The 13,252-nt window shown below is 46.8% G+C and overlaps 1 protein-coding gene across 2 annotated transcripts in view; it reads right to left on the reverse strand.

Annotated features, from left to right (window-relative positions):
* LOC130291830 (butyrophilin subfamily 2 member A2-like) overlaps positions 1-13,252 on the reverse strand; it is a 77,541-nt gene that overhangs the window by 11,624 nt on the left and 52,665 nt on the right. For both annotated transcript variants that reach the window (XM_056541143.1, XM_056541142.1), the window contains exon 3: positions 4,300-4,578. In XM_056541143.1, the coding sequence (XP_056397118.1) occupies positions 4,300-4,578 (279 nt within the window). The remainder of the gene's footprint in view (positions 1-4,299; positions 4,579-13,252) is intronic.

The raw sequence follows: 13,252 nt of genomic DNA on the forward strand, positions 1-13,252 counted from the left end.
GATTAGGAAGGAAAAACCGGGCAACGCCGGGTACTCAGCTAGTGTATATATATATATATATGTATGTTTGTGTGTGCATGTATGTGTCTATGTAGGAGTGTGTATGTATTTGTGTGTATATGTGTGTATGTATGTGTTTGTATGTGTGTATATGTGTGTGTGTATGTATGTGTTTGTATGTGTGTATGTGTGTGTATGTATGTGTTTGTATGTGTGTATGTATGTGTGTATGTATGTGTTTGTGTGTATGTATGTGTGTGTTTGTATGTGTGTGTATGTATGTGTTTGTATGTGTGTATGTATGTATGTGTTTGTGTGTATGTATGTATGTATGTATGTATGTGTTTGTATGTGTGTGTATGTATGTGTGTGTGTATGTATGTGTGTGTATGTATGTGTGTGTATGTATGTGTGTTTGTATGTGTGTGTATGTATGTGTGTGTATGTATGTGTGTGTATGTGTGTGTTTGTATGCATGTATATGTGTGTGTGTATGTTCCAGCATCACTTCCAAACGGCTGAAGATATTAACATGAAACTTGGCCACATGTTACTTATATGTCAACCAGAAACATAGGATATGTAATTTAACCCTTACCTACCCCCATTTGCCAGGGGCGAGGTTTTTATTTAAAGTCCCATACAAGTCTATGGGAAATATATGTTCCAGCATAACTTCCAAACAGCTGGAGATATTTTGATAATACTTGGTCACATGTTACTGATAAGTCAACTAAAAATATATAATAGTTAAATTAACCCCTAACCTACCCCCATATGTGAAGGATGGGGTTTTTGTTTCAAGTCCCATGCAAGTATGTAGGACTTCCAGTACCTTACTCCACAAGCTCCGCTCTGCATCTCCAGGTGGATGCATCAGTCCGGCTGGCAAGCCACATCCTTCCCGCATTCCATGCCCCATCTGGCAAAGCCACGCCCAACATTTAAGCCACACCCCTTTTTATTTTCAGCTTATAATATCTTCATCACAACTCAGCCCCACCTGAGGCAGGGATATGAGGACGGGATATGAGGTTGGGATATGAGGTTCGGATATGAGGATGAGATATGAGGTTGGGATATGGGGACTGGATATGAGGTCAGGATATGAAGACGGTATATGAGAACGGGTATGGGGACAGGATATTGGGATGTGAAATGGGGACGGGATATGGGGACTGGATATGAGGATGAGATATGAGTTTGGGATATGGGGCCTGGATATGAAGACGGGATATGAGGACGGGTATGGGGACAGGATATTGGGACGTGAAATGAGCACGGGATATAGGGACAGGATATGAGGAAAGATATATGAGGAGGAGATTTGGGGTCGGGATATGAGGAGGGGATATGGATTTAAGGAGGGGATATGAGGACAAAAGCTTCCTCCTTTGTTGCTTTTCCTCCCCAAAATGATTAGGTAGCAATTGTGCAAGTTCTGTCATTTTAAAAAGATGAGAGGCTGATATTTCATTATAGGTTATAACCTCAACTAGGAGAGACAGAAAAAAAATCCATAAAATCACATTGTCTGATTTTTAAAGAATGTATTTGTAAATTATGGTGGAAGATAAGTATTTGGTCAATAACAAAAGTTCATCTTAATACTTTGTTATATACCCTTTGTTGGTAATGACAGAGGTCACATGTTTTCTGTCTTCACAAGGTTTTCACACACTGTTGCTGGTATTTTGGCCCATTCCTCCATGCAGATCGCCTATAGAGCAGTGATGTTTTGGGGCTGTCGCTGGGCAATACGGACTTTCAACTCCCTCCAAAGGTTTTCTATGGAGTTGAGATCTGGAGACTGGCTAGGCCACTCCAGGACCTTGAAATGCTTCTTACGAAGCCACTCCTTGATTGCCCTGGCGGTGTGCATTGTCATGCTGAAAGACCCAGCTACGTTTCATTTTTAATGCCCTTGCTGAAGGAGGTTTTCACTCAAAATCTCACGATACATGGCCCCATTCATTCGTTCCTTTACACGTATCAGTCGTCCTGGTCCCTTAGCAGAAAAACAGCCCCAAAGAATGATGTTTCCACCCCCATGCTTCACAGTAGGTATTGGTGTTCTATGGATGCAACACAGCATTCTTTCTCCTCCAAACACGATGATTTGAGTTTTTACCAAAAAGTTCTACTTTGGTTTCATCTGACCATATGATATTCTCCCATTCCTCTTCTGGATCAGCCAAATGCTCTCTATCAAACTTCAGACAGGCCCGGACATGTACTGGCTTAAGCAGGGGGACACGTCTGGCACTGCATGATTTGAGTCCCTGGCGGCGTAGTGTGTTACTGATGGTAGCCTTTGTTACTTTGGTCCCAGCTCTCTGCAGGTCATTCACTAGGTCCCCCCAAGTGGTTCAGGGAGTTTTGCTCACCGTTCTTGTGATCATTTTGACACCACGGGGTGAGATCTTGCGTGGAGCCCCAGATCGAGGGAGATTATCAGTGATCTTGTGTGTCTTCCATTTTCTAATAATTGCTCCCACAGTTGATTTCTTCACACCAAGCTGCTTGCCTATTGCAGATTCAGTCTTCCCAGCCTGGTTCAGGTCTACAATTTTGTTTCTGGTGTCCTTTGACAGTTCTTTGGTCTTGGCCATAGTGGAGTTTGGAGTGTGACTGTTTGAGGTTGTAGACAGGTGTCTTGTATACTTATAACAAGTTCAAACAGGAGCCATTAATACAGGTAACGAGTGGAGGACAGAGGAGACTCTTAAAGAAAAAGTTAGGCTGCATTCACATCACGATTTCTCCATCCAACCTGAGTACTCGATTTTTATAACTTAAAATCATATGAAATCTTATATAAAGTCGGATCCATTGACCTCCATTTAAAAATTGGATCCATTACACACATCCGATTTGATCCGCATCCGATTTCACATGATTTTTGTTCGGGTCTGAAATCGGGGTTGACCACGATTTCAGACCTGAACAAAAATCTCGTGAAATCGGATGCAGATCAAATCGGATGTGTGTAATAGATCCGATTTTTTAATGGAGGTCAATGGATCCGACTTTATATACGATTTCATACGATTTTAAGTTATAAAAATCGTGTACTCAGGTCGGATGGAGAAATTGGAGAAATCGTGATGTGAATGCAGCCTTACAGGTCTGCGAGAGACAGAAATCTTGCTTGTTTGTAGGTGACCAAATACTTATTTTCCACCATAATTTGCAAATAAATTCTTTAAAAATCAGACAATGTGATTTTTATGGATTTTTTCTCATTCTGTCTCTCATAGTTGAGGTTACAACCTATGATGAAAATTACAGCCTCTCATCTTTTTAAGTGGGAGAACTTGCACAATTGGTGGCTGACTACCGTATTTATCGGCGTATAACACGCACTTTTTAGGCTAAAATTTTTAGCCTAAAGTCTATGTGCGTGTTATACGCCGATACCGCCCCAGGAAAGGCAGGGGGAGAGAGGCCGTCACTGCCCGCTTCTCTCCCCCTGCCTTACCTGGGGTCTAGAGCCCTGCTGCCGGCCCTTCTCACCCCCTGGCTATCGGTACCGGCGCCGATAGCCAGGGGGAGAGAAGGGGCAGCGGCACCCATTGCCGGCGCCGCTGCCCCGTTGCCTCCCCCCATCCCCGGTGGCATAATTACCTGGGTCGGGTCTGCGCTCCTCCAGGCCTCCGGCGTGCGTCCCCGGCGTCGTTGCTATGCGCTGCACGGCGCGGTGCATGACGTCAGTGCGCCGCGCCGTGCATAGCAACGACGCAGGGGACGCACGCCGGAGGCCTGGAGCAGCGCGGACCCGACCCAGGTAATTATGCCACCGGGGATGGGGGGAGGCAACGGGGCAGCGGCGCCGGCAATGGGTGCCGCTGCCCCTTCTCTCCCCCTGGCTGTCGGCGCCAGCAATGGGGTGCCGGTACCGATAGTCAGGGGGACAGAACGGGCAGCGGCGCCGATAGCCAGGGGGAGAGAAGGGCGGCAGCAGGGCTCTAGACCCCAGGAAAGGCAGGGGGAGAGAAGCGGGCAGCGACGGCCTCTCTCCCCCTGCCTTTCCTTGGGATGTATCAGGGTTTACACGCGCACACACGCACCCTCATTTTACCATGGATATTTGGGTAAAAAACTTTTTTTACCCAAATATCCTTGGTAAAATGAGGGTGCGTGTTATAGGCCGGTGCGTGGTGTACCCCGATAAATACGGTAAATACTTTTTCGCCCCACTGTATATATATATATATATATTAGACAAGACAAGTACAAGGATAACAAAGACCTGACCTACCTGTTGGTTTTGGAAGACAACAGAAACATGGCTCTCACCTGAGATTTTCATATAAAGTCCAACTTCCTTCCCGGTCACTGGATGCCGCACCGCGCCGTACACGTGGCCGTCACTGGGGCTGTTCAGCAAAATTCTGCTCTCTAACTGGAACAGACCATTGCTCTGGTTACGAATGATCTCCTGACCGTCTGAGACCACTGGGCCACCATCCACCTCCCAATGCATTTCAGGACTTGGGAACCAGTCTGATGAGATGAAGGTGATACCAATGGAATTATCCTCCAAAGAGACCCCCAAGACAGGGACGGAGCCTGTGCCTGCAGAATATACAAAGCAAAAACATAGGAGCAACATGAAAGAGGTCATACAGTACACAAAAAGACATTACTGGAACAAATCATGTATTTTGTTGGAAAATGGCGCCCACCATCATGACCAACGTACATAAAGAGAGATTTTAAGGAACTCATCATATTCATGCATCAATGAGGCAAAAGTGGAAACCAAAATTAGTGGTCTATGAATATTATGGCAGAATGTGAACCTGGGGCAGGGGGATTGTTCCCTTCAACTCCAAACAGGGTGGGATCAAGGCCTGGTGAAGCCCTGTGGAAAAACCTTGTTCTAGAGCTCAGGGCTGGTGCAAGGATTTTTGCCATCCTAGGCGAAAGTTAATTTTCTGAAAGTAAATTTTACCCCGCCCATTGTCCCCACCCTTTGACACACCCCAGCTTACTACTGTGGTGACACACTGTAACAAACCCCCTCATGTAATTTCCTTACTACTGAGGTGAAACACTAACAAACCTGCTCCCCATGTAATCACCTTACTACTGGGGTGACACACTGTAACAAACCTCCTCATGTAATCACCTTACTACTGGGGTGACACACTGTAACAAACCCCCTCCTCATGTAATCACCTTACTACTGGGGTGACACACTGTAACAAACCTCCTCCTTATGTAATCTCCTTACTACTGGGGTGACACACTGTAACAAACCTCCTCCTCATGTAATCTCCTTACTACTGGGGTGACACACTGTAACAAACCTCCTCCTTATGTAATCTCCTTACTACTGAGGTGACACACTGTAACAAACCTCCTCATGTAATCACCTTACTACTGAGGTGACACTGTAACAAACCCCCTCCTCATGTAATCACCTTACTACTGAGGTGAAACACTGTAACAAACCTCCTCCTTATGTAATCACCTTACTACTGAGGTGACACACTGTAACAAACCTCCTCATGTAATCACCTTACTACTGAGGTGACACTGTAACAAACCCCCTCCTCATGTAATCACCTTACTACTGGGGTGACACACTGTAACAAACCTCCTCCTCATATAATCTCCTTACTACTGGGGTGAAACACTGTAACAAACCTCCTCCTCATGTAATCACCTTACTACTGGGGTGACACACTGTAACAGACCTCCTCCTCATGTAATCTCCTTACTACTGGGGTGACACACTGTAACAAACCTCCCCCCATGTAATCTCCTTACTACTGGGGTGACACACTGTAACAAACCTCCTCCTCATATAATTGCCTTACTACTCTGGGGACACACTGTAACAAACCTCCTCCTCATGTAATCTCCTTACTACTGGGGTGACACACTGTAACAAACCTCCCCCCCCCGTAATCTCCCTACTACGTGGGTGACACACTGTAACAAACCCCCTCCTCATGTCTTTAACTTACTACTTGCGTGACACACTGTAACAAACCTCCTCCTCATGCAATCCCCTTACTACTGGGATGACACACTGTAACAAACCTCCTCCTCATGTAATCTCCTTACTACTGGGTGGACACACTGTAACAAACCTCCTCCTCATGTAATCTCCTTACTACTGGGGTGACACACTGTAACAAACCTCCTCCTCATATAATCAGCTATAGGCGGCTGCCTATTTAGGCAGCCCCCACTCTGAAACAGGAGAGGGTTTACAAAAAGCTGTGGTTAAAAACTGAACTATGGTAGTGACATAGACTGGTATTGGGGGCCACGGGACTTTTCGGAGTCCTGTCCATTGGCGATGTTTACCTTCGGGTGATAGCATTTCGTCGCTATAGCATTTCCCGGACTCCCCAGAGTCTCATGATGCCAGCGCTTCGCTCTTCTTCAGACCTGCCATTTAAGGACCCTTGACCAGGAGCCCGCGGAGGAGCAGGAATGGGGGATTTTTGCATTATTAATATTCTCCGCCATTGTCAGTCATTACATTATGTTTTTGAAGGAGATGACCTTTACGTTTCTTCCTATCCCTTCAGCACGAACGACGCGTCTTGCGAGGAGGTAAAATGTCACATTAACTATTTATCGCTAATTTTCGGCGCGTGTCAATGGCTTCTCCTGTCTATCATACCTGAACCGTATGAGAAATATACAGAGAGAGGAGCTGTATACTGTATGGGAGAGATTTATCAAAACCCGTCCAGAGGAAAAGTTGCCCAGTTGCCCATAGCAACCAATCAGATCATTCCTTTCATTTCTGAAAAGGCCTCTGGAAAATGAAAGCAGTGATCTGATTGGTTGCTATGGGCAACTCATCTACTTTTCCTCTGGACAGGTTTTGATAAATCTCCTCCAATATGGATATTTCTGAGCTTAAATTATTCATTATGTTGCTCAATAGAGACAATAGTCAGAAGGGGCAGCCTCAAGCTTCTGGTTCTTAAAGGGGTATTCCGGGCAAAAAACATTTTATCCCCTTTCCAAAGGATAGGGGATAAGATGTCTGATTGAGGGGGATGGCCCGCTGCTGGGACCCCCCGCGATCTTCCTGCAGCACCCGCGGGTGCTGAATCTCCAGTTTCGAAGACGTCACGCCACACCCCCTCCATTCATGTCTATGGGAGGGGGTCACGCCCCCTACCATAGACATGAATGGAGGGGGCGTGGCGTGACATCACGTCCCCAGTCCCGGAAACCCGGGGATAGGGGATAAAATGTTTTTGCCAGGAATACCCCTTTAATATTCCTAATAGGGCCCCATCTAGCATGTGACATTCATAGAGATCAGTGAATCGATTCTACGCACATCGGATACATTTGGAGTTTAACAAAAAATTTGGTTTCGATACAATCTTTTGGGGAGGGGCTTTGGATTTGTTTTTTTCCTTCCCCTGCACCCTTAGCAGCCAGAGGTAAGGATGCTGTATACAGCACAGCTTCTACTCAATACATTCTATCTAAATCTTATTGGCGAGTAGTGTTGAGCACGAATATTCGAAATGAGAATTTTTACAGCGAATATTCGCGATTTCGCGAATATTTAGAGTATAGTGATCTATATTCGTAATGACGAATGTTCGTGTATTGTTTTTGAATGCAAATGTTTATGCGAACATCAGCACTTCCAGACTGGACACTGATCCCTCCCTTCTTTTAGGTGAGATATAATTGCGCATGCGCACAATGTGAATTTGATTACGAATTTTCACATAAAAAAAAAAAGAACGAACATAGCGAATATGCGAATTTCGCTAACACAGGAGGAATATTCCTCCATATAGTCGCTAAATATCGTGAATTCGAATATGGCCCATCACTATTGGCGAGCGGTGGCCATATTGATTATGCAAATGAACCAGCTTTAACAACCTTGGTACAGGAGCTAACCTTAAACATGTCTACCCAATTATATGTTGTTCTAACAAACGGTTTCAGAGAAGAAGATGTTTGTAGAATATTGTGCAATTCAATATGGCTCGCAGTACTGTACAGAAGCAGGGACTCTTGTCTTTGACAGAAGTCTCTGCTACTGTACATCCTTTGCATGGACAATCCAAATCCAAACACTACACAATAAAATAATCCAAATCACATATAGAAATGAGTCCTAAGGCCATCTGCATCTTGGACTTAAGCTGTCTGACAAATAAATGGAAAATACTGCCGCCACGTGGTGAGCGCCATCTTTCATTCTTTATACATCCAAATCCGAACCTAGCCAAAACCTGATTCGCCAATTCGGACCTGAAACGAATCTCGGGAGATTCTCATCCCTGTCTATTTATAATACAAGTGACTTCTTACGTAGCGAAGGCCTCCGAGACACCAAGGAGTGATGAAAAGAAGAGCAAATCCAGCGCAGTACTAGATGTAGAAGGTGCGTTTTTTTCAATATTGCACACAGAACCCAAGACGAACATGGCAGTGACGCGTTTCGGCTGGCGGCACCCGGCCTTACTCATACGAGTATGAGTAAGGCAGGGTGCCGCCGGCCAAAACGCGTCACTGCCATGTTCGTCTTCGGTTCTGTGTGCAATATTGAAAAAAACGCACCTTCTGCATCTAGTACTGCGCTGGATTTGCTCTTCTTTTCATACTCCACAAAAGGTGAAGTCCGCACCTGTCCGTGTCGCAGCTGGTCCACATCGAGTGAGCAGACCCACACTGCTTTCTTACCAAGGAGTGATACACGGTCTAAAACTGTACCTCACTATACCTACCCGAAGATCATGGTTGCTTCCAGTATCCGGGGTCATGTAAACTCTTAAAACTTTTAATCTCAGGTCATTTACACAAAACTGAGTTGAAAGTGAGCCGAGCCATTATTATTATCATTGGTCAATTATGGATATTCCCTATTATGCTAATTATGGCATTAAATGATCAGTAACCCTTAGAGAGTATTTGCACTGAAAACCTGGGATCTACCTCAATCTCTAATTTTAAAGCGTACCTGTCAGATCACCCCCCTCCCCCCCCCAAAAAAACTAAAAAAACAAAACTGTTATATGTTGCTCAGTATCTCATCCTGATCATGTACACATCATTTTTATGTGTCTATGACCTATATTTCTCTCAGAATTAGCTTTACTTCTGAATTACCTTAATGTTGTTGACCAGAAGCAGGGGGGCGGGTCCCTTTCTTCTCGGGTGATAACCACTCCCCCTCCCTCACTCTCCTCAGTCACTGGTCTCAGGAGTGAGCATCTGTAACCCTTTCCTTTCTGGTTTTATGCTATACACACACACTGTGTGCTTACAGCTTTTGCAAAACTACAGCTCCCAGCATGCCCACACATCCTTTGAGTTGTAGTTTTGCAACAGCTGGAGGCATATGATTGGTGAAACTCAGATTTACAGCAGTGTTGCTGCAGGCTGTGTTCCTCCCACTGTTGCAAAACTACAACTCCCAGCATGCCTACACATCATTTGGCTGTGCAGGCATGCTGGGAGTTGTAGATTTACAACAGCTAGAGGCATATGATTGTAGTCCCCCTGTATTAGACACTGACTTCATATACATGCACATTACCTAGACAACACAGATTTACACACATACATATATATCCACACACACACATGTATACATGCAGGGAGACTTACTTTTTAAACAAAAACTCCTCCATTCAATTCCCATCTTCAGTCACCAGCTTCTTTCATCATCTGCTCACAGGCAGCAGTGTACTCCCACCCCTCCCCCCTTCTCCTCACAGGCAGCAGTGTACTCCCGTCTCTCCCTCCTTCTCCTCACAGGCAGCAGTGTACTCCCGTCCCTCCCCCTTCTCCTCACACAGGAGACTGTGAAGTAAACACAGACAGTGAGGAAGCCGATCACTGCAGCTTTAGATCTGCAGACCTGTCATTCATGAAGTGGGTCCATGACGTAGGTGATGACGAGTGGACGCAGCCAGGTTGGTATGTATTCCAGGCAAAGAGGCAGTTGTTTGACTGGCTTTTTCAGTATGAAATACTGACATTTTTCAAATGAAAGCAATTGCAAAACCTATTGGTTTTGCATGCTTTATAACATATAATTTTTTTTTTTTTAGATCTGACAGTGCCCATTTAAATAGTGAGAGGTCCAAGAAGCTGAGATATGCGGATATTGTTTGGTGGAGACCTTGTTCTGTAGAGCAGCGTCAGCTGTTCTGGTTTACAACATGGTGGTCTCAAAGAAGGTTCTTTCTGTGGTACTTTGACCCTAGTGAACCACTAAACTACAATGTTCCCTAAACTTATAATCAAGTGTAAGCGGGAGGTTGGGAGTTTACTGTAGGCCACCATGAATGTTTAAGGCGTGAGTGTGTTTGACCTATGACCACATTTATCCTCACAGATCTTGATCTTTAGAAGTGGATGGATTAGTTTGTATTAAGACGATGGGAGGTTGTAGCGAATGTTTACATAGATGAGGTCACTTACATTATCATTATAAAGATCAGTTATTACATAAATCTTTTAATGGAGTGGGGATGCCCATAGGAGGTAAGGACAGGATTGAATAAAAAGTGCAGGAATAGTATGGTGGTCTGGAATGATATGCGACCCAATGGATGCCAAGTATGTATAGGTTATCCCCTTCACTAGACCATGCAAAAGTAACCCCAAATCCGACTAAACCACATAGGATATTATACTGTATACTATGGGCAGCAAGGTGGCTCAGTGGTTAGCACTGTTGCCTTGCAGAGCTGAAGTCCTTGGTTAAAATCCAAGGACTGCGGTGAATTTGTATGTTCTCACCATGTTTGTTTGTGTAAGGGTAACGGCAGGTGGCGGATCCTCTAGGCCTGTATGGATGATGACATGAGCTGTACCAAAGTGCGGAATTTAAGATGCCGCTGGTTTTCACCAGAGCCAGCCGCAAAGCGGGATGGTCTTGCTGCGGCAGGCGGCACCCAGGTCGCTACCCCTGGCACGACTTGTCCACACAGGTAGTTGGGATGAAGCGTGGTACAGAAGGATAAGACAAGATGTGGTCAGGATAGCTGTAGGTCAGGGCAGGCGGCAAAGTAGCAGGGTCAGGTCATGGAACAAGGATCAGGTACACGGATAATCAGGAACACAGTAGCTTTCTCTCACGCACTAAGGCAACAAAGATCCGGCACAGGGCAAGGGGAGGTGCACACACTTATAGGGAAGGAACAGGTGAAGACACTAATTAGGGCGTAAATCACAGAGCTCCGGCGCACGCACGCCCTAGGATGCAGGGGCATGTGTGCCGGGACTGAGAACACAGAAGACGAGGGAGGTGAGTGACCGGCTGGGACTCGCATGCGAGCTTGTCCCGTGATGCGAATCCCAGCCCTCCCGGCAGGGGGGACATGAGAGGAGAGCGTTCATGGCCAGCGTTTCTGGCCGGAGCACTGACGTTACAGTGTGGGTTTTCTTCGGGTATTTCGGTTTGCTCCCACACTCCAAAAACATACTGAAAGATAAATTTAGATTGTGAGACCCAAGGGGGACAGGGAAACAATTTGATTGCACAGCACTGTGAAATCTGTGTGCGCTATATAATAAAGAATTAATATTATATTCACACCCGAACTTCACTGGACCACCAGAGATAAAATGTATTACCCTTCACCGATTGAGCTAACCAAGGATATTATTCATTCATTTATTCATTCATGTTACGCCGAGCGCTCCGGGTCCCCGCTCCTCCCCGGAGCGCTCGCAACTTCCTCGCATTTGCAGCGCCCCGGTCAGACCTGCTGACCGGGTGCGCTGCAATATCTCTCTCAGCCGGGATGCGATTCGCGATGCGGGAGGCGCCCGCTCGCGATGCGCATCCCGGCTCCCGTACCTGACTCGCTCCCCGTCGGTCTTGTCCCGGCGCGCGCGGCCCCGCTCCTTAGGGTGCGCGCGCGCCGGGTCTCTGCAATTTAAAGGGCCACTGCGCCACTGATTGGCGCAGCAGGCTTAATTAGTGTGTTCACCTGTGCACTCCCTATTTATACATCACTTCCCCTGCACTCCCTTGCCGGATCTTGTTGCCATTGTGCCAGTGAAAGCGTTTCCTTGTGTGTTCCTAGCCTGTGTTCCAGACCTCCTGCCGTTGCCCCTGACTACGATCCTTGCTGCCTGCCCTGACCTTCTGCTACGTCCGACCTTGCTCTTGTCTACTCCCTTGTACCGCGCCTATCTTCAGCAGTCAGAGAGGTTGAGCCGTTGCTGGTGGATACGACCTGGTTGCTACCGCCGCTGCAAGACCATCCCGCTTTGCGGCGGACTCTGGTGAATACCAGTAGCAACTTAGAACCGGTCCACCAACACGGTCCACGCCAATCCCTCTCTGGCACAGAGGATCCACCTCCAGCCAGCCGAATCGTGACAGTAGATCCGGCCATGGATCCCGCTGAAGTCCCACTGCCAGTTGTCGCCGACCTCACCACGGTGGTCGCCCAGCAGTTGCAACAGATAGCGCAACAAGGCCACCAGCTGTCTCAACTGACCGTGATGCTACAGCAGCTATTACCACAACTCCAGCAACAATCTCCTTCGCCAGCTCCTGCACCTCCTCCGCAGCGAGTGGCCGCTTCCGGCCTACGATTATCCTTGCCGGATAAATTTGATGGGGACTCTAAGTTTTGCCGTGGCTTTCTTTCACAATGTTCCCTGCACTTGGAGATGATGTCGGACCAGTTTCCTACTGAAAGGTCTAAGGTGGCTTTCGTAGTCAGCCTTCTGTCTGGGAAAGCTCTGTCATGGGCCACACCGCTCTGGGACCGCAATGATCCTGTCACTGCCTCTGTACACTCCTTCTTCACGGAGATTCGAAGTGTCTTTGAGGAACCTGCCCGAGCCTCTTCTGCTGAGACTGCCCTGCTGAACCTGGTCCAGGGTAATTCTTCTGTTGGCGAGTACGCCATCCAATTCCGTACTCTTGCCTCCGAATTATCCTGGAATAATGAGGCCCTCTGCGCGACCTTTAAAAAAGGCCTATCCAGCAACATTAAATATGTGCTGGCCGCACGAGAAATTCCTGCTAACCTGCATGAACTTATTCATCTTGCCACCCGCATTGACATGCGTTTTTCCGAAAGGCGTCAGGAGCTCCGCCAGGAAATGGACTTTGTTCGCACGAGGCGGTTTCTCTCCCCGGCTCCTCTCTCCTCTGGTCCTCTGCAATCCGTTCCTGTGCCTCCCGCCGTGGAGGCTATGCAAGTTGACCGGTCTCGCTTGACACCTCAAGAGAGGACACGATGCCGCATGGAGAATCTGTGCCTGTACTGTG

The sequence above is a fragment of the Hyla sarda genome, chromosome 9 (genome assembly GCF_029499605.1).
Source record: "Hyla sarda isolate aHylSar1 chromosome 9, aHylSar1.hap1, whole genome shotgun sequence".
Taxonomy (NCBI): Eukaryota; Metazoa; Chordata; class Amphibia; order Anura; family Hylidae; genus Hyla; species Hyla sarda.